Source organism: Pipistrellus hanaki, assembly GCF_964339955.1.
Source record: "Pipistrellus hanaki genome assembly, chromosome: X".
Lineage (NCBI taxonomy): Eukaryota > Metazoa > Chordata > Mammalia > Chiroptera > Vespertilionidae > Pipistrellus > Pipistrellus hanaki.
The window spans coordinates 75,702,990-75,724,054 of NC_140524.1; the positions used below are offsets into that span (position 1 = coordinate 75,702,990).

At 38.6% G+C, this 21,065-nt stretch overlaps 1 protein-coding gene across 1 annotated transcript in view; it reads left to right on the top strand.

Annotated features, from left to right (window-relative positions):
• ATP7A (ATPase copper transporting alpha) overlaps positions 1–21,065 on the top strand; it is a 127,380-nt gene that overhangs the window by 31,599 nt on the left and 74,716 nt on the right. The window contains exon 2 of the mRNA XM_084869424.1: positions 12,685–12,825. Within this exon, the coding sequence (XP_084725550.1) occupies positions 12,706–12,825 (120 nt within the window). The 5' untranslated portion in view covers positions 12,685–12,705. The remainder of the gene's footprint in view (positions 1–12,684; positions 12,826–21,065) is intronic.

Genomic DNA, 21,065 nt, shown 5'->3' on the forward strand with positions numbered 1-21,065 from the left:
TGTAAAAAAATCAATAAAATATATTTTAAAATTGGTTCATTATTACTTGGCTATTAAGTAATAGTGCTGAAAGCATACTACCCTTTAGTATATTAGGCCCTTTTAGTATACTCTTACTATCTTTAGGAAGAAATTTAGATAAATGTATTTAAATCTGAGTTCTATGTTTCTGAAAGATGTAGATGAAATTCATAACATTTCCTTTTTTATAGCCACTCTAAAAATAAGTTCACGATGAGCCAAGCACATTTACTAATGACCAGTTGTTACACAGTCTATCCTGATCTGTTTGAACTCATTCCAAGTTTTTGTACTAACCTATTACGCTAATCACTCATAAAATAGAGCTCAAAGCAAGAATACTTCACATTTAAAGTATATATTGTAACCATTTCTTGCCACAAATGAGAATATAGGGGAAATTGTCAAGAACAATTACAAGAGTACATTGTAAATGAAATAAAATAACAATGACATAATTGATAATGAAGGGTTATTTCTTTCATTTACTTCATATTTTATTTTATTAATTTTTAATAATAAATCTTTATTGTTCAAATTATTACAATTTTTTCTCCTCCCCCTCCCCCAAAACTCCCCTTCACCCGGTCCCCCCGCCCACCCTCTGCCTTTACCTCTCCCCCACCCCGTCCTCATCCATAGGTGTATGATTTTTGTTCAGTCTCTTCCCGTACCCCCCACACAGACACCCCTTTCCCCCTGAGAATTATCAATCCCCTCCCATTCTATGCCCCTGATTCTATTATATTCACCAGTTTATTCTGTTCCTCAGATTTTTAATTCACTTGACTTTTAGATTCACTTGTTGATAGATATGTATTTGTTGTGCATAATTTTATCTTTACTTTTTTCTTCTTTTTCCTCCTTTTAAAGATCACCTTTTAGCATTTCATGTAATACTGGTTTGGTGGTGATGTACTCCTTTAGCTTTTTCTGATCTGTGAAGCTCTTTAACTGCCCTTCAATTCTGAACAATAACTTTGCTGGGTAGAGTACTCTTGGTTGTAGGTTCTTGCTATTCATCACTTTGAATATTTCTTGCCACTCCTGTCTGGCCTGCATAGTTTCTGTTGAGAAATCAGCTGATAACCATCTGGGTGCTCCCTTATAGGTAACTGTTTTTTTCTTGCTGCTTGTAATATTCTTTCTTTGTCTTTTGCTCTTGGAATTTTAATTATGATGTGTCTTGGTGTGGTCCTCTTTGGATTCCTTTTGTTTGGGGTTCTGGGCACTTGCTGGACTTGTAAGTCTATTTCTTTCACCAGGTGGGGGAAGTTTTAGGTGGGAGAAGTTTTCATTCACTATTCTTCTTTTTTAAAAAAAATATATTTTATTGATTTTGTACAGAGAGTAAGGGAGAGAGATAGAGAGTTAGAAACATCGATGAGAGAGAGTCATCGATCAGCTGCCTCTTGCACACCCCCCACTGGGGATATGCCCGCAACCAAGGTACATGCCCTTGACCGGAATCGAACCCGGGACCTTTCAGTCCCCAAGCCGACGCTCTATCCATTGAGCCAAACCAGTTTTGGCTCATTCACTATTCTTTAAATAGGTTTTCAGTATCTTGCTCTCTCTCTTCTTCTGGCACCCCCGTAATTCTGATGTTGGTATGCTTGAAGTTGTCCCAGAGGATTCTTTTTTATTTTTATTTTTTTAATATATTTCATTAATTTTCTTACAGAGAGGAAGGGAGAGAGATAGAGAGCCAGAAACATCGATGAGAGAGAAACATCGACCAGCTTCCCCTTGCATATTCCTTACCGGGGATGTGCCCGCAGCCAATGTACATGCCCCTGACCGGAATTGAACCTGGGAACTTTGAGTCCGCAGACCGACGCTCTACCGCTGAGCCAAACCGGTTTCGGCTGTCCCAGAGGATTCTTACACTATCTTCAACTTTATGGATTCTCTTCTCTTCTTGCTTCTCTGGAAAAATGTCCTTTGCCTCTTTGTATTCCAAATCTTTGACTTGATTCTTGTGTTCTTCCAGTCTGCTGTTGGGTCTCTGTATAATATTTTTTATTTCAGTCAGTGTATGTTTAATTTCTAGTTAGTCCTTTTTCATATCCTCGAGGGTCTCGTTAAATTTATCAGCCTTTTCTAGGAAATTCTTGAAAAACCTTATAACCGTAGTTTTGAATTCTATATCCAGTTGTTTACTTGACACCATTTACTTCATTTGTGACCTGCCTCTTTGTCTCTGCATTTTGGCTGCTTCCCTGAGTTGATGGAGTGGCTTTGTGTTCTAGATGTTCTAGCAGGGCCCAGTGTCTCAGCTTCCCCAGTTACCTGAGGTGCACACTCTTGGTGTGCCCCTTTGTGGGCTGTGTATGCAGTTTTTTTTTTAAGTTTTTTTTTTTTATATATTTTACTGATTTTTTACAGAGAGGAAGGGAGAGAGATAGAGAGTTAGAAACATCGATGAGAGAGTCATTGATCAGTTGCCTCTTGCACGCCTCCTACTGGGGATGTGCCTGTAACCAAGGTACATACCCTTGACCAGAATCGAACCCGGGACCTTTCAGTCCGCAGGCTTCCAGAGGACCTATATGTAAAGGAAGAACTTTCCTCCCTCTAAAATCAGTAAAAACATATCCTCGGGAGTGGATTAAAAAGAGAAAAGAAAAAAAGTTGTAATTTCCTGTGGCATGTTTCATTCCATGCATATATGCAGTTCCTAGTCCCAACTTTTTCTCCCGTGGTCTTAGAAGAATTTTGTCTGATCCATAGATCTTCTCCAACTGTTCAGCAACTTCCCTTGTTCCATCTGGGCTCCCATCATCTATGATTATAATTTCATAGTTGATTCCACTCTCTGAGAAGCTCGTCACTAGCAACCACACGATGAGTGGCAGGTTTTCGCGCTCGTTGTAGGTGGGCAACAGCACCGAATACTTGTCCGGTCCTGGGACGCGCCCCTCGGGCTCCCGACGAGACCTCGGAGGAGTACGATTTGCTGTCTTGGAGGCCATGGCGGAACTCTGCGAGACCTGATCTTGGAATTTTAATTATGATGTGTCTTGGTGTGGTCTTCTTTGGAATCCTTTTGTTTGGAGTTCTGTGCACTTCCTGGACTTGTAAGTCTAATTCTTTCACCAGGTGGGGGAAGTTTTCTGTCACTATTTCTTTCAGTATGTTTTCGATATCTTGCTCTCTCTCATCTTCTGGGACCCCCATAATTCTGATATTGGTTCGCTTGAAGTTGTCCCAGAGGTTTCTTACACTATCTTCAACTTTCTGGATTCTCTTGTCTTCTTGCTTCTGTGGAGGAGTGTCTTCTGGCTCTTTATGTTCCAAATCTTTGACTTGATTCTTGCAATCTTCCATTCTGTTTTTAGGACTCTGTATAATATTTTTTATTTCAGACAATGTATTCTTTATTTCTTGTTGATCCCTTATTATTTCTTGTTGATCCCTTATTAGTTTTCTATCTATAAATAGAGATCTATATCATTATTTTTAATGGGCACATGGTATACATATATTAGGCTAAGTTCTTGCTTCCAAACATTATAAAACTGTTCTGACTCAACCATACAACAAATTTATTGGTAGGCCATTAAGATTGCTTATAGAGTCAACAGGGAAGATGGTCAGCCACTCTTGGAAAATAGGCAGGAATCCAGTGAGGCTAAAATAGGACAAGGTCACGTTGTAGGAACAGTCTGCTGAGGAACTTGCCAGTGGCACTGGCCTTCTCAGTACTTTTGCCACCACCACAGCTAGCATCTTGATTTTGCTGCTGTAATTGCCAAAACTTCTCTGTAACTATCACTGTGTCACTTCATCAGGATTCAAAACTCTGGGCAGAAGCATCTGCCCAACCCGGTCTAGAATCATTTAGCAGCATCTCAGCTTCAAAGATGAAAGGTAAGGAAATATCCCCCACTCCCACTTTGGCTTCAGTAGTGGGTGCAGTAATGACCTTCTATAGAAGTTTAGGTTGTTTCTTACGTTGTTCTGTTTTAAGCTACATAGTAATAGGCACATCTGACTAATCTAGTAGGGGGAAATGTTTTATCTTAGTTGTTTTAATTTATAATTGCTTGGTTTTAAAGAGTAGGAGGGAGGGAGAGAGAGGGAGGAAGGAAGGAGGGATGGAGAGGAATGAAGAGAGAGAGAAAAGAAGAGGAGAGGAGATGGGAGGAGAAGGGAGGGGAAGGAGAAGGGAGGGTAATGGAAGGAGGGAGGAGGGGAGGGGAAACATCGATTTGTTGTTCCACTTGTTGATACTTGTACAGGCCCTGACGGGTCTCAAACCTGCAACCTTGGCATATTAAGGGGACACTCTAACCAACTGAACTACCCGGCCATGGCCTGATTTATAATTTTAAGACAAGTACCATATAATTTCACTTATAGGTGGAATCTAATGGACAGAATGAACTGACAGGCAAAATAGAGATAGAATAATAGATAGAGAGCAGACTGATAGCTGTAGGGGGTTGGGTATTGTGGGGGTTGGATGGGAGGATTGAGCAAAAAAGAAAAAGAAAAAGAACAAACTCATGGACATGGATAACAGTGTGGTGATTACCAGGGGAAGAATGGGGCAGGGGGAGGTGGAGGAGGTTATAAGGGGGATAAATGGTGATGGAAGGAGACTTGACTTGCAGGGGAGGGGGGTGAACACACAGTAGTGTACAGATGATGTGTGGTGGAATTGTGTCCCTGAAAACTGTATAATTTTGTTAACCAGTTTCACCCCAATAAATTAAAAAAAAAGAAAAAAAGGAAAGGAAAACAATAAAAAATGTAAATGTAAATTTTCATGTATTTATTGGTATTTTCAATTTCTTATTTTGTCAATTGCCTGAGATATATATTACTATATGGGTTTTTTGAGAGATCATTTAGATATTCTAAGATTCACCCTATTGAAGTGTGTAATTCAGTGGCTTTTATTATATTCACAGTTTTGTACAACCATTACCACTCTCTAATTCCAGAATATTTCATCACCCCCAAAGAAACTCCATTTATATATGCTTTTGTAGTTTGTTTACATGGTGTATTTTGCCACATGAAATTTTAAAATTTTATATAAAATTGTAAAATCTTTCCTTTTATGGTTTCTGCTTAGAAGGGCCTTCCCCATGTCAAGTTTTATTGTTATTCTTGTTAATTAATGTTCAGTTTTATGTTTTTGTAGCATTTTTTATTTTCTTTTTACATATCACTCTTTTACTCAGTTGGAGTTAATTTTGGTATAAGATGGGAATCTATAAAAAAATTAGCTCAAATGGTTAGAACATATTGAGCTGTTCCACAGTAGTGCTATATGACACTGAATAGTTTTCTTCACAGAAAAAAGGAATGGTTAGCCATTATTCCAACATGACTTATTGATTTCTCCACTGATTGGAAACACTGCCCTTATTATATATACTAAACTATTTAACATTAAAAAACTTATTTATTTATTTTTTAAAATTAAATTTATTGTGTTGACATCATTTCATAAAATTATTTATATGATTTCAGGTGTACAACTCTATAATACATCATCTGTATATTGCATTGTGTGTTCAACATCCCAATTCATCTCCTACATCTCCATTTCTTTTCCCTATACTCCTTTTTACCTATCCCTACCCCTTATCCCTCTAGTAATCACTATGCTATTGTCTGTGTATACTAAACTCTTATATATGCACATATGTCTGTTTCTTGGACTTTTTTATTTTGTTGCAAGGATCTGTCTATTCTGACATCAATATAAGGCTTTAAAAATAATACTTTTAAAGGCATTTTAATGTGTGATAGGGTAATTAGCATTATTATTGTTTTAGTAATTTTAAAATAAAATAGATGGTCTTGAAAAGTTAGCTCAAACTGAGTTGTCATTTTCAGCTTCATTAAACGTTTATTATTTATTTTATACTTGTTCTTAGCAGTGTTTCCCAAACTTTTGGCAAATGTGTACCCCTTCTATAATTTTCGTAACGCTGAGTACCCCTCATAGTCATGAGAACGTAGAATTAGGCGCAGCTAAGCACGGTGCAGTGCATATCCCCACCAAACTCCGGTGCAACGAGTACCCCCACCAAACTCTTCCCGTACCCCTGCGGATACGCGTACCACACTTTGGGAAACACTGAGTTATAGCAAATGTAAAATAAGTGCTTTTCCAACTTTATTTAATGGTTAAATACTGACAGTTATTTTTTTTATTTTTCATTGGTATTTAATGTTTTTTCATCAGTGGGTTGGGGCACTATTTTGTCCTAGAGCTAAAATTGTAAGGTGGATTTTTCCTTATGAAGAAAGCGATAGCATTACAGTCTGTGATTTACCTACAGATTGTACCTGACAAGGTTGAATTAGATGATTGTTTTGATGGGGGAAAGAAGCATTCCAACTACTAGTCTTCTTACAATCTAAGATACCCAAGTGTACCAAGACCATATTTAACCGATAATATGGTTGAAAAGTAGCTGACACATTTTAATGTCAAATAGATTAATCCTGCTTTCCTTTACTTTCCAACGATTAGAATGGCCTTGTCTGAGGCAAGAAAAGCTTCATCTGTATTTAAAAAAATGTGTTTTTAAACTCCAGTCTATTATTGACATGACAGCAGATGCTTACCCCTAGTGGAAAAGAACCCATAATTGGAGGACTATTTCTCATTTCTGAAGAACTTGTCTCCACCTGTGTTTATTGCAGGCACATTATTTTCAAGCATTTTTTTCTACCCTACTTCCACCTTAGGCTTGGTTTTGCTTTATGAGTTTTGCAAACATTACCCTATTAAGTTAATCCTTTGAGGCTATTGTTAGCTATGGACTCTAGCCTGAATTGGCTGTATGAGCGTGGGTAAATCTGAATGTTAGCTTCCTTAATATTAAAAGGAGGCTACTACCCTATTTATGTGGCAGAATTGTTTTGAAATTCATGTATATGTCAACTCTTCAATGCTATGGGAATATGAAGTATATGTATAATTATCACAAAGACAACTATTTTTTTTTTTAAAGAAAGGCAGTGATTACCAAGAGCCACAAAAATGGTTAGCATAGCACATTACTTTTTCTTAATTTTAATACCTTTTTCTTTTTTGACCTTACTAATATGTCTTAAGTATTGGCTCCTAATCTTTTGGGAATGATCAAATGAAAAGAACAATTATGTTTTAAAACATACACTTGTCTACTCCAGCTGTTTCATCTGGAATCTTAGTCTTCTGTTTATATGACAACAGTTGTCTCATGAAAGAGATTAGGCATTCACTATTTTGAAAGGTTAAAGAATAAGATCAGTTTTCATTGTAAAGGCTTACACAATTTAAATGAATTATAAAAAATAATAGGTAGGTTAATGCTTTCCCATTTTGTTTTCTTTTTTAATGTTTTCTTGCAGTTTAGATGGGTGAGGGGCGGAGGGAGGGAGAAAGGGAGAGAGGGAGGAAGGGAGGGAGGGAGGGAGGGAGGGAGAGAGGGAGAGAGAGAGAGAGAGAGAGAGAGAGAGAGAGAGAGAGAGAGAGAGAGAGAGAGAGAGAAAGAAATATCAATGATGAGAGAGAATCATTGATCACTACCTCCTGCATACCCCCACTGGGGACTGAGCCCACAACCTGGATATGTGCCTTTGATCAGACAGAATCAGTCTGTGGGCTGATACTCTATCCACTGAGCCAAACCAACTAGGGCAGTGCAAAAACATTTTTAAAAAGAGAAAAGTCTCATGGATATGGACAACAGTGTGGTGATCTTGGAGCAGAAGGTGGATGGGGAGAGGTGGAGGAGTGTATAGGGGTGATAAATGGTGATGGAAGGAGACTTGACTTGGGGTGGTGAACTCACAATATAGTGTACAGATGATGTGTTGTGGAATTGTGCACCTAAACCCTGTATAATTTTGTTAAGCAGTGTCACCCCAATAAATTAAAAAGGATAAAAAATAAATAATTTTTGTCTACTTTATGGGTGTAAGTCATATTCATTTTGGTTCTAATTTGCATTGTATTGATGACCACAGTGATAAAAAATTATCCACACCCTCTCCAGCACTTGTCATTTGTTAACTTGTTGATGGTAGCCATCCTGACATGTGTGAGGTGATACCTCATTGTCCTTTTAATTTGCTCCTCTCTGATGAATAGTGACTTTGAGCATTTTTTCATATGTCTTTTGGCCATCTGTATGTCCACTTTTGAGAAATGTCTATTTTTTTGCCCATTTTTAGATTGTCTTCCTTTTGTTAAGTTATATAAGTACGTTATGTATTTTGGATAGTAACCCCCTTTTCATATGTATCATTGGCAAATATGTTCTCCCATATGGTGGGCTCCAACATCAACAAATGACAAGTGCTGGCAAGGATGTGGAGAAAAGGGAACCCTAGTACACCGCTGATGGGAATGCAGACTTTGTGCAGCCATTATGGAGAACAGTATGGAGTTTCCTAAAAAATTAAATATGGAACTCTCATTTGATCCAGTGATCCCACTTCTAGGAATGTATTCTAAAAAACCTGAAACACCAGTCAGAAAGAATATATGTACCCCTACGTTCATAGCAGCACAATTTACAATAGCTAAAAACTGGAAACAGCCCAAATGTCCATCAGTAGATGAAATAAAAAAGCTGTGGTACATTTACACCATTGAATATTATGCAGCTGTAAAAAAGAAGGATCTCTTACCCTTTGAGACAGCACAGAGAAACCTAGAGAGTATTATGCTAAGCGAAATAAGCCAAAGAAAGACAATTATCACATGATCTCACTCATTTGTGGAATCTAAAGAACAAAATAAACTGATGAACAAAATAGATCCAGAGACATAGAAGCATGCAACATACTGTCTCATCTCAGAGGGAAGGTGGGAGTGAATGGGTGGGAAGAGGTCAATCAAAGAACTTTTATGCATATATGCATAACCCATGGACACAGACAATAGTGTGGTGAAAGCCTGGGGTGGGGTTTGGGTTCAGAATAGAAGGGGTCCATCGGGGAAAAAAAGGGGACATCTGTAATGATTTGAACAATAAAGATAAATTAAAACAAATTATCCAGGCAGAATTGTATTGAAAAAAAAAAGGATTAAATTTTACTGTTTAATTTATTGAGAATTCAGAAACCTTTCCTAAATTAAGGGAACAATTTTTAGGGGAATTTTAAAAATAATATTTTAACTTCTGTGATCAGCTTTATGAAGTGGTTTTGAGCAGTTAGACTTCATACATGTCATGTTTGTATTCAACTTCTGCAGTTTCTGTTTTCAAACCAGACATGATGATCTAATCATAACACTGTTCTTCCTTTTGGGAAATGTTATTACCGATGGCGATTACCATCTGTGTTTAGAGAGTGACTCAAAATACTTTAATAATAACTAGAAGTTATTTCCCCTCAATTATTTTGATTCCCCCCTCTGCTCTTGTTCTCAGCATTGCCTCATTACTAATAGCTGCATGTCAGATTTGTTTCTTTGATACTGTGATCTCCCAGAAGCCTACATTTCCCACCCCCCCATACACCATATGAAATTGTTTATGCTCTTACTCTGTTTTTTGAGTTATTTGCCTAAATGCAATGGGCAGTTAAAAAATGTTCCTGACTTTGGAACTATATTTGAAACATTTAAAATTCAAAAGATGGACACAACATATATTACAAAATCAATTAGAGTTGTGTGTGTGTGTGTATGTATGTGTATGTGTGTATATATATATATATATATATATATATATATATATATATAGTGGTATGAGGGAGATGGAATTCCTTTGATGTTTTACTTGTAAGGACCAATTTAAGTAGAAGAAAAATAGGTGAAGTATGAAGTCAGAAATATATATTATTCATAGATGATTTGACCTGCATAAATGCATGTAGTGGGAAATGTGACTATATCAATGTAATTTTCATTTATGTTCAGAAATTTTTTACTTCTTACTACATACTTCTGGGTTGAATTATTCAGTTACTTTAAAAGTGCCTTTCTGCTTTATCATCTCCCAGTAATCCTGGGAGATGCTCCAGTACTTTGGTCTATGACATACTCTACAGTAAAACTGTATTACAACATTACATTCCTAACTAACCAGGTAAACTAGCCTTCATTTGCTGAGTGTATTGTATTCTAAAAGTTTGTTACCAATTCTTTGGTTTCAACTTGGCATTTTCCCATAAAACAATGTAGTTCATTTTGATCATGTACCTATATCAACCCTCAGAAGACCCTTTTGACCCATAAAATATCTGAGCTATATAGTACTAAATCTGAGTGTTCTATCCTAAGGAGGAAAGAAGAAGAGAGACTCCTTTCTTAGGCACAGGACTAACTGTAGGCACAGTTTTTATAGGATTTGTTTGTTTAGACATTATTCTGCTTCTCTTTTCATACCCTTCACTGCTTGCCAGTGACCCTTTCCCTAGATCCTAAAGCCTCATGATTGCCTTAAGTATCCTATCGATACCATGGACTCACCACCTGGGCCTGTGAGTTTCCTTCATCCCCATTATCCTTTGATCATACTGTGTTTCCCCGAAAATAAAACATCCTCTTAAAATAAGACCTACCTACAGGTTTCCTTCTGAGTGAAATATAAGGCACCCCCCCCCGAAAATAAGGCCCCCCTAGGCTCTGTCTCAGAATGAAAATTAATTTACCATAAACTGGTCGCTAGGGCCGCCCCAGCTGGCGTCTAGCAACCAGTGACATTATGCGGAGTCCTGATGTCACTGCTGTGTGGAGGCAGAGCGGAGGTCGGAGTGAGCAGTGAGCGCGGGGCGGGAGAGAGGAGGAGACTTTTGCAGATGCGTGTAGAATAGGAGGATTAGAGCAGACGGGATGTGGCGAAGACTGAAGGTTCTCAGTCAGTGGCAGACCCTGCTCCAGCTCAGATCCAGGCCCCAGCAAGCCCAGTGACAGTCCCCAGGCAGGCCCCAGGGGGTAAATGTCTGATAAAGGGGTAGGGGGGATGTCTGGTGAAGGTGTTCGTGGCACAGTGGTGGGGGGAGGGGGATCACTTAAAATGACACAGGAGCATCAGAGGGGGCAATCAAAATGACACAGGAGGATCAAAAGGGGTTATTAGGTTAATCTATATGAAGTTGCCAATATTCAACTACTTTGATATGCAGCAATGGCAATTTTATGCAGTTCAAACTAATATTAGTGAAAAAAATCAGATTTCTATTTTTATGGAATTTTCATTCCAGTGGAATTTGTATTAATTAATGATTTTAGTGTAATAAATTACCCCAAAATGTATTGGTTGAAAACAAGTATTTATTATCTCAGAGTTTCTGTGGGTCATGAAATTGGGAGTGGTTCAGCTATGTGATTCTGGCTCAAGGTCTCTGATGACATTGTAGTCAATATGTTGGCTGGAGCTGCAGACATCTAAAGGCTTAACTGAGTCTGAAGAATCAACTTCCGTCTGGCTGGTGTGGCTCAGTGGATTGAGCATTGTCTTATGCACCAGGGGTCACTGGTTCAATGTGGTTCGATTCCTGGTTGTGGGTGCCATTAGGAGGTGTGCAGGAGGCAGCCAATTGATTGATCAATATGTTCTCTCATCGATGTTTCAATCTCTCCCTTTCCCTTCCTCTCTAAAAAAGAAAAGAAAATAAATAAATCAATAAAAACATTTTATAAAAAGAATCAACTTCCAAGACAATTCACTTATCTGGCTGTTGTCAGGAAGCCTCAATTTCTTCACACATGCACCCTTTCATAAGATTGCTTAAGTATCCTCATGACATGGCAGAATAAATGATTCAAGACAAGACAAGGAGGAAGCCACAATGACTTTTCTTTCCCTCTTGCAGTACCTTTTATGACTTAGTCTTGAAGTCACACCTTGTTGCTTTCACCATATTCTATTTGTTGGAAGCAAGTCACTGAGCCCAGGACACACTCAAGGGGAAAGGAGTTAATTTCCACCTCTTGAAGCAAGGAGTAAACAAAGAATCTGTGAATATGCTTTAAAACCATTGCAGAAAGACAGATAAAAAGCAATAAACATCATAAATAAGTTATAGACAACATTAGAAGGTGGTAAGTTCTGTGAAAAAAGAAAAATAGAGCAGAGGTAAAGGGAATCAGAGTATGTGTTTATGGAAAAATATGGGTTGCAATTTTAAACAGGTTGGTCAGTGTAAGACCATTAAGAAGGTTAGATTTGAGTAAAGACTTGAAAGAGATAAGGAAGTTAGCAAAGCAGAGATCTGGAGAAAGTCCCAAACTAAGGAAATAGTGAAAGCAAAAGCCCTGAAATGAGATTAACATGAGGTAAAAGAAGAGAATACTGCCTATATTTTATTAGCACTACTAGTGGCCCAGTGCATGGATTCATGCATATTGAAAGTAAATTAATTAGAATAAATATTTTAATATCACTATTCGCCCTTTTCTGTAATAGATGTGTCAACCAAAATCACAATCGACAATGACAGATTGAAACATATGCGTGCAGTTGGTGCCAGCGAGAGCTTTATATGTATCGCACATGCGCTAGTCAACGTTTATTTTTAAATTGCTAGTGTGCATCATATGTACCAGCTGGTCAGTCAGTTGGATGGTCGAATGAGCATATGGTCCGTCACTTAGCCTTTTATAAATATAGATATTTTCAACTGATGAGGTGGGGGAAAATGAAGAAGTATTATTTCCATGGATGAAATGAATGAATTCATTGTTTCTAATAGGAATGTAAAGAAGAAATCAAAATGGATCCAAGTATGGGTGTGAATTCTGTCACCATCTCTGTTGAGGGGATGACGTGTAATTCCTGTGTTTGGACCATTGAACAGCAGATTGGAAAACTGAGTGGTGTACATCACGTTAAGGTAAGTTACTCTTTGGGAATTAGTGAAGTCAGAGATTTCAGAATGGGTTTGACTTTTTAGTGAAGTAAAGAGTTTATACTTTTTTTTTTTTTTGCCATTTCAGGTTTATTTGTGTTGTTCCCCCCCCCCCCCTAAGGATTTATACTTCTTGTTTCTACAATATTCTTGTGTATGATTCAGACTTCTCATAAGATCTTGAGCAAATTGACTTCAGTTTCCCTTGTTTTTATTACAAATAAATTGGCTATAGTGATTCTTCATGAAGTTTGATATAAAATTTCCTTATTTCAAGAATCATGAGACGGTCGGACCTGTATCACCACCATTTGTCCACCAACCAGATCTGAAATATCATGGCTGACATGTATACATAAGGAACTCTTTGACATTAAAATTGGGACTCAAAAGAACTGTTGGCCCAGAAAGGAACTCACTACAGACAGATTCATTTTTCAAACCTCAGAGGGAAAGTAGGGGAGGAAGGGGGTAAGGGGAAGAGATCAACTAAAGGACTTGTGTGCGTGCATATGAGTCTAGCCAGTGGCCATGGACAACAGGGGTCTGGGGGCATATGTGGGGAGGGGTTTGGGATGGGAATGGGGGGATGAGGACAATTATGTGATACCATAATCAATTAAAAAAAAAAGAAAAAAAATCATGTGAAGTGTGATGGCAATATGTGGGTAATTCTTTTCCATGTCTGAAACTGTAGGTGATTTTTTTCCACATCTGAGTTTCATATTCATCTTGGCCAAAGAGGGCAAAGTAAGCTTTGGATCCATTTTTACTATTTGTATGGTGGGAAAGCAGTATTTCTCTCATTTGTTGTCTATACTACACACTCTGGTCAGCTAAGACTGTGTTGATGGTTGTGGCTAAATTTTTTAAATTTGCTTAATATAATAAGCCTTCTGCTAAGTTTTCTGCCCTGAAGGTATCCATAGGTAGACTTAGATATGAATTTTCCACTTTCTCATGCTCTAAAAGTAGGACTTTCTTTTGTATTCATTCACCATCTACCTTCACATAACTCCAGTCTTGGAGGCTCTTCAACCCCTGCTGCATTCTTTTTTTTAATATATTTTATTGATTTTGTACAGAGAGGAAGGGAGAGAGATAGAGAGCTAGAAACATCGATGAGAGAGAGTCATCGATCAGCTGCCTCCTGCACACCCCCTACTGGGGATATGTCCGCAGCCAAGGTACATGCCCTTGACCGGAATCGAACCCGGGTCCCTTCAGTCCCCAAGCCGATGCTCTATCCATTGAGCCAAACCGGTCTCGGTCCCTGCTGCATTCTTTAACTTGCTTTGGGGAGAAAGCCAAGTTGGAAGTGCGGAGAAGTGACAATATTTACTATACTGCATGTTTTGTTAAATTGGTTTATCTTTAAAATATTCAAATTTATAAAAACATTTTGTAATTTTTTCCATTAATTTGTAACTATCCAACAATTAGATGGATATTTTGCAGGATATTTTGTTAATTTGAAAAGAGGATGGCAAAAGTAACTCTACAACCTTTAGTTCCAAAGCTTTAAAAACAAGTCATTTCATTCAAGTCAGTGATTAATAAATATGACACCTGCACTTGATTTTATCCTCAAATGAAATCAATTAAACCTCCTCCACGTGATTTAAGGTGGTCTATTTATTTATTTAAATTTCTTTATTGATTAAGGTATCACATATTTGTCCTCATCCCCCCATTCCCATTACCTACCCCTCCCCACGCATGTCCCCAACCCCCTGTTGTCCCTGACCACTGGTTAGGCTCATATGCTTGCACACAAGTCCTTTAGTTGATCTCTTCCCTTTATCCCCACCCTCTCCTACACTTCCTCTGAGGCCCGGCACTCTGATCCTTGCCTCCTTGTCTCTGGGTCTGTTCTTGTTCATCAGTCTATGTTGTTCACTGGCAAACTATTTTAGACTAATGTTCGTTTTTCCAACATACCCATGTATAAATGAAGGACTAAATTCTACTTTAACATTTGCAAGTACATTGCTCTCGAGATTCCCCCAAAAATCCTATTGCACCCAACTTGTATGTAAGGCTGCTGTTTCTATTGCATCTTTCTAGAATTCACTTCTGTTTAATAAAGCTTGCTTAAGGCCAGGAAAATGCATTTGCATTGGATTAAGTGTAAAAGAAAAGTAGCAGTGATGTAATGTTAAAGCACTTTATATTATCAGCAGTGTATCCTAGTGACAGATACTGATGGCTGTACTTTCCAGGGCATGTTCACAATTTGATTGCTAAGAACAAAAGGAAAAACACTTTCTCTGCCTTTTCCAGCTCACCTCTCTTCCTTTAGTCAAAAGCCCATATGGTATAGAGCAGTGGTCAGCAAACTCATTAATCAACAGAGCCAAATATCAACAGTACAACGATTGAAATTTCTTTTGAGAGCCAAACTTTTAAAACTTCAAATTCTTCTAACACCACTTCTTCAAAAAAGACTCGCCCAGGCCGTGGTATTTTGTGGAAGAGCCACACTCAAGGGGCCAAAGAGCTGCATATGGCTTGCGAGCCACAGTTTGCCGACCACGGGTATAGAGTATAATTTTGACCTTTCTTCTTTTTTCCTTTCTTTTCTTTTTTCTTTTTCCTTTCTTTAAGACATATTTTGTTGGATGGGGGGGAGGATGAAGAGGGTAAAGGAGGTCAAATACAAGATGACAAAAGGAGACTAGACTTTGGGTAGTGAACACACAAAAGAGTATACTGTTGCATTATAAAGTTGCAACTTGAAATTTATATAATGTTACTAAAGACCCGGTGCACAAAATTCCTGCATGGGGGTGTGTGTCCCTCACAGCCCAGCCTGCACCCTCTCCAATCTGGGACATCCCTCTCACAATCCAGGATTGCTGGATCCCAACTGCTTACCTGCCTGCCTACTTGATTGCCCCTAACCCCTTCTGCCTGCCAGCCTGCCCTAACCGCCTAACCACTCCCCAACCAGCCTGATTGCTGCTAACTGCCCGTCCCCTCCCCCTGCTGACCTGGTCACACCTAATTGCCCTCCCATGCCAGCCTGGTCGCCCCTGAATGTCCACCCCTGCAGGCATGCTCCCCCCCAACTGCCCTCCCTTGCACACTTGGGTCTTCCTTAACTGCCCTCCCCTGCAGGCCTGGTCGCTCCCAACTGCCCTCCCCTGCCAGCCATTTTGTGGCAGCCATCTTGTGTCCACATGGGGGCTGCCATCTTTGACCACATGGGGGCGGCCATCTTGTGTTGGAGTGATGATCAATCTGCATATTATGTCTTAAAAATTTAATAAATATTTATTATTCAGATTACTATAATTGTTCCTCTTTCCCCCCCATAGCTCCCGTCCACGAGGTTTCTACTCCACCCTCTGCCCTTACCTCTCCCCCACTGTCCTCATCCATAGGTGTATACTTTTTGCCCAGTCTCTTCCCACACCCCCCACACCCCTTTCCCCTGAGAATTGTCAGTCCACTCCCTTTCTATGCCCCTGATTCTATTAGAATCAGGGGCATAGAAAGGGAGTGGACTGACAATACTGTTCATCAAATTTTTCATTCCCTTGGTTTTTAGATTGACTTGTTGAGAGATACATATTTGCTGTTCTTAATTTTTATCTTTTTCTTCTTCTTAAAGAATACCTTTCAGCATTTCATATAATTCTGGTTTGGTGGTGATGAACTTTAGCTTTTTCTGATCTGTGAAGCTCTTTATCTGACCTTCAATTCTGAATGATAGCTTTGTTGGGTAGAGTAATTTAAAAAAAAAAATATATTTTATTGATTTTGTACAGAGAGGAAGGGAGAGAGATAGAGAGTTAGAAACATCGATGAGAGAGAGTCATCGATCAGTTGCCTCTTGCACACCCCCTACTGGGGATATGCCCGCAACCAAGGTACATGCCCTTGACCGGAATCGAACCCGGGTCCCTTCAGTCCCCAAGCCGACGCTCTATCCATTGAGCTAAACCTGTCCCGGCAAATTTTGGTTGTAGGTTCTTGCTATTCATCACTTTGGATATTTCTTACCATTCCTGTCTGGCCTGCATTGTTTCTGTGAAGTAATCAGCTGACAGTCATATGGGTACTCCCTTGTAGGTAACTAACTGGTTTTCTCTTGCTGCTCTTAAGATTCTCTCTTTGTCTTTTGCTCTTAGCATTTTAAAAATATATATTTTATTGATTTTTTTACAGAGAGGAAGGGAGAGGGATAGAGAGCTAGAAACATCGATGCTGCCTCCTGCACACCCCCCACTGGGGATGTGCTTGCAACCAATGTACATGCCCTTGACTGGAATCAAACCTGGGACCTTTCAGTCTGCAGACCAACGCTCTATCCATTGAGCCAAACCGGTTTTGGCTGCTTTTAGCATTTTAATTATGATGTGTCTTGGTGTGGTCCTCTTTGGATTCCTTTTGTTTTGGGTTCTGTGTGCTTCCTGGACTTGTAAGTCTATTTATTTCACCAGGTGGGGGAAGTTTTCTGTCACTATTTCTTCAAATAAGTTTTCAGTGTCTTGATCTCTTCTTCTGGGACCCCCCATAATTCTGATGTTGGTACACTTGAAGTTGTCTCAGAGGATTCTTACACTATCATCAACTTTTTGGATTCTTTTTGCTTTTTGCTTTTCTGGTTGAGTGTTTTTTGTTTATTTGTATTTCAAATCTTTGACTTGGTTCTTGTGATCCTCTAGTCTGCTGTTAGGTCTCTGTATAATATTTTTTATTTCAGTCATTGTATGCTTAATTTCTAATTTTTCATATCCTCAAGGTTCTCATTAAATTTATCGGCTTTTTCTAGAAAATTCTTGAAAAACCTTATTACCGTGGTTTTGAACTCTATATCCAGTAGTTTGTTTTCCTCCATTTCCTTCGTTTGTGACCTGCCTCTTTGTCTCTGCATTTTGGCTGCTTCCCTGAGTTGATAGAGTGGCTTTGTGTGCTACATGTCCTAGCAGGGTCCAGTGGCTCACTCTCCCCAGTTACCTGAGGTGGACACTCTTTGTGGACTGTGTGTGCAGTCTTGTTGTAGTTAAGCCTAGATTGTTGTTAGTATCACTGGGGAACGTTGACCTTCAGGCCAGTTGGCTGTGAGAATCAGCTGTGTCTATGTTGGGAGAGTTTCTGTGCTCAGCTTGGATGGGGCAGAGTCTTAAAGCTGAGAAAACAGCCTTGGTTTCCTGTCAGCCCCGTCCTACAAGGCCCCTGTGTCTCAGTGTCCCGAGGCAATGGCTGCACGTACCTTTGAGAGAAGGCTGCCCTCGAGTTTTACCCGCTGCCAGACAGTCCAGTTTTTCTCCGAATGAGTCTGGGTACCCAAAGTCTTATCTGGAACTGGATTTCAGTGCAGTTGGGAGGTTTTGTTTCTCTCCTGAAGGAGAAAGCCAACCTAGCACTTGTTGTTTGCCCTCTCCAAGCTCTGAGAGTATGTGGGCCACAAATTCAGCTGCCCGCCCTTTCCGCACATGGGGGTCTCCGCACCTCTGTCCTCAACAGCTCCTCTGGGTCTCAGTGGCCTTTTATCTTTCCTTCTAGTTGTAGAATTTCCACATAGCCAGCTTTCTTGTGGTTCTGGACAACCTCTGCTCTGTCTTCGAGTTGCAGTTTTGAAGTTGTTGTGTGAGGCAGCAATATAGGTGTTTACCTATGCTGCCATCTTGGTTTCTTCTGCATATTACTATTTTGATAGACAGGATTAACCACTGTTATCCAATATATTTAATGAAAAATACTTTACTAAGTGCTAAGTCTTCTAGGCCCAGAGACAGATTTATTGTGAAGTTAATGAAGCCTAAGTTTCAGTGAGTGACCGCTTCTGAGACCCTGGGTGGTCTCTTAGCAATGTGTTCACATGGTCACATGATTTCGCAAAATTAAAATATTTTAACCATCATCCTTCAAGCCTATTGTCTATTGACACTTTGACTCCCTCTCAGACTTCCCCCTTGTGTTGGGTGGCATTGGATGTACCATGGACATTCTGAAGATCTAAGGGGAAGGAGGTTCGGTGGGGATATGTTTAGTTTGGTCTTAGAATATTTGACTATGTGTGGTTCTTAATCACTTGTAGGTATAGTGACATTTTTGCTAGAAATTTTGGTGTAGCAATGGCTTTTAGTAATACTCCTTTCACTCACTGATTCACCCAGTATTATGGCATAAAGGTGTAGTGCCCAGTGTAAAATAGTTGTCATCAATTTAAAGAATATTTAAAACTAATATTTGCACAAGAAAACTTTTCTGAAAATGCCCTGAAATTTTAAAGCTCATATATGAAAGAAACAGATAATTTCCCTGAATTTGACAACAGCTCAAAATTTATCAATTTCTGGTTGGTTGTGACATTGAAAGGAAATTTTCTAAATTCTCATTAATAAAAAAGTATTTTGACCTGTAGGAAAGACAATTATCTTTCTTTTCTCTATGTTGAAAAATATTTTTACAAAATTATTGTCAAATGAAGCAGCAGACTACACAGCCAAAAATATAGAAAATAAAATATTATAGAAGTAAGTGTATTAGGCATTATTAGTAAACCTGTTATTTTATGGACTTTATGGTATTTGATAGCTTTTAAAAATTTATAAATTTTAATTTTGTTACTTATTCATAATATTTTTACTCCTGTACAGAATTTTTTTTAGTCTCATTATTTTTTTAAAGACAGTTCCCCAAAATGTTTAAGCTTCAGAGGCTACAAAAGGTAGATTCATTCACCTTTTTCTAGGAATCATATAGAAAATTGTCCACACCCAGACATAATTTATAGTCAGAATTTACTTCAAAATATTGTATATAAGTATGGCTCACTTTTTAATGAATGTCAAGGTTTAATATTTCTAGATAATAGTTTCTGAGTTTGCACTTACTAAGGCTAATGTTCAGTCAATTTGGAAATACGATTTTCAGAGGACCTTATTTCAACTAATTCAAGAAGTTCTGGTAGTATTTGGAATAAAACTCTGATATGAAGTAATATAATTGTTTTATTAAATCGACCAGGGTTGTCTTATTGAAAAAAATTATGCAGTGGAACAGATTAGAGATTTAACAGAATTCAAGGAAAGTGAATAGTTAAGAAGTCTCTAATTATTCAATAAGTAGAATGTATGATTATTTCTCTTTCCAGCTTCAGCATTTAAATACATTTTGGGAATTTTCTCTTAAATTGTAAAGTTTGTAAATGACTCTAATACTCTTGTTTGTCCTGCCAGTGTTAGGACTAGACTTTAAAGGGATTAGCCTGAAGTTTAATTTAATCACCCTAGTGGTCTGTTCAGGCGAAAAATGAAATGGGCAGATAATGTGAAGGTCTTTCTCTAGGGTTGGTTGGCCTTTCTGAAAGTGAAATGTAAAAACAAATTTAATTAGATATAAGTACTGAATGTCTCCAAAGGTTAATGCCTTATTAGCAAATTACTTTGTCCTTGAAACTTAAACTGCTAACTCTTTTAGTGCTTTTTGCCTTTATGCAGATAAAAGGCTGCCATCTGTTCTGCTAATATAGACTATCCTTTTATTTATTTTTTAGAATTGAATTTATTGGGGTGACATTGGTTCACAAAACCATACAGGTTTCAAGTGTGTAACTCAATAAAACATCATCTGGCCACTGCATCATGCGCTCATTGCCTCAAGCAAAGTCTCTTTCCGTCCCCATTCTCCCTTCCCTCCTCACCCCACCTTTGCCTATCATCACCTAGTCCCCACATCCCTTCTCTCTGGCTATCACCACACTGTGTTGTCTGTGTAATATTGACTATCCTTTAAAAAAAAATGACAACCTATATGCTATCAGTAATTAAATTCTTCCTGTGGATGAATACATTTCTTGTTTCCCTTAAAAGTAACTTTTAAAAATAAGTTTTTATTTATTTTATAGAGAGAGAAAGAGAGAGGGAGAGATAGAAACATCATCAATCGGCTGTCTCCTGCATGACTCCTACTGGGAATTGAGCCTGCAACCCAGGCATGTGTCCTGACCGGGAATCCAATTGATGACTTCTTGGTACATGGGACAACACATAAGGAACTGAACCACACTGGCTAGGCGAAAATAACTATTTTTTAATTCTTGAAAAAGTAACATGTACAGAGTAAAATCCCTCTACCAAAAGGAAACCAGTAATCAGTTTTCTATGTCTGTATCCTTCCAGAAATAGATTATTAATATAAAATGGTTACATGTATTATATACTACTACTAGAGGCCCGGTGCACAAAATTCGTGCATGGGGGGAGGGCGGT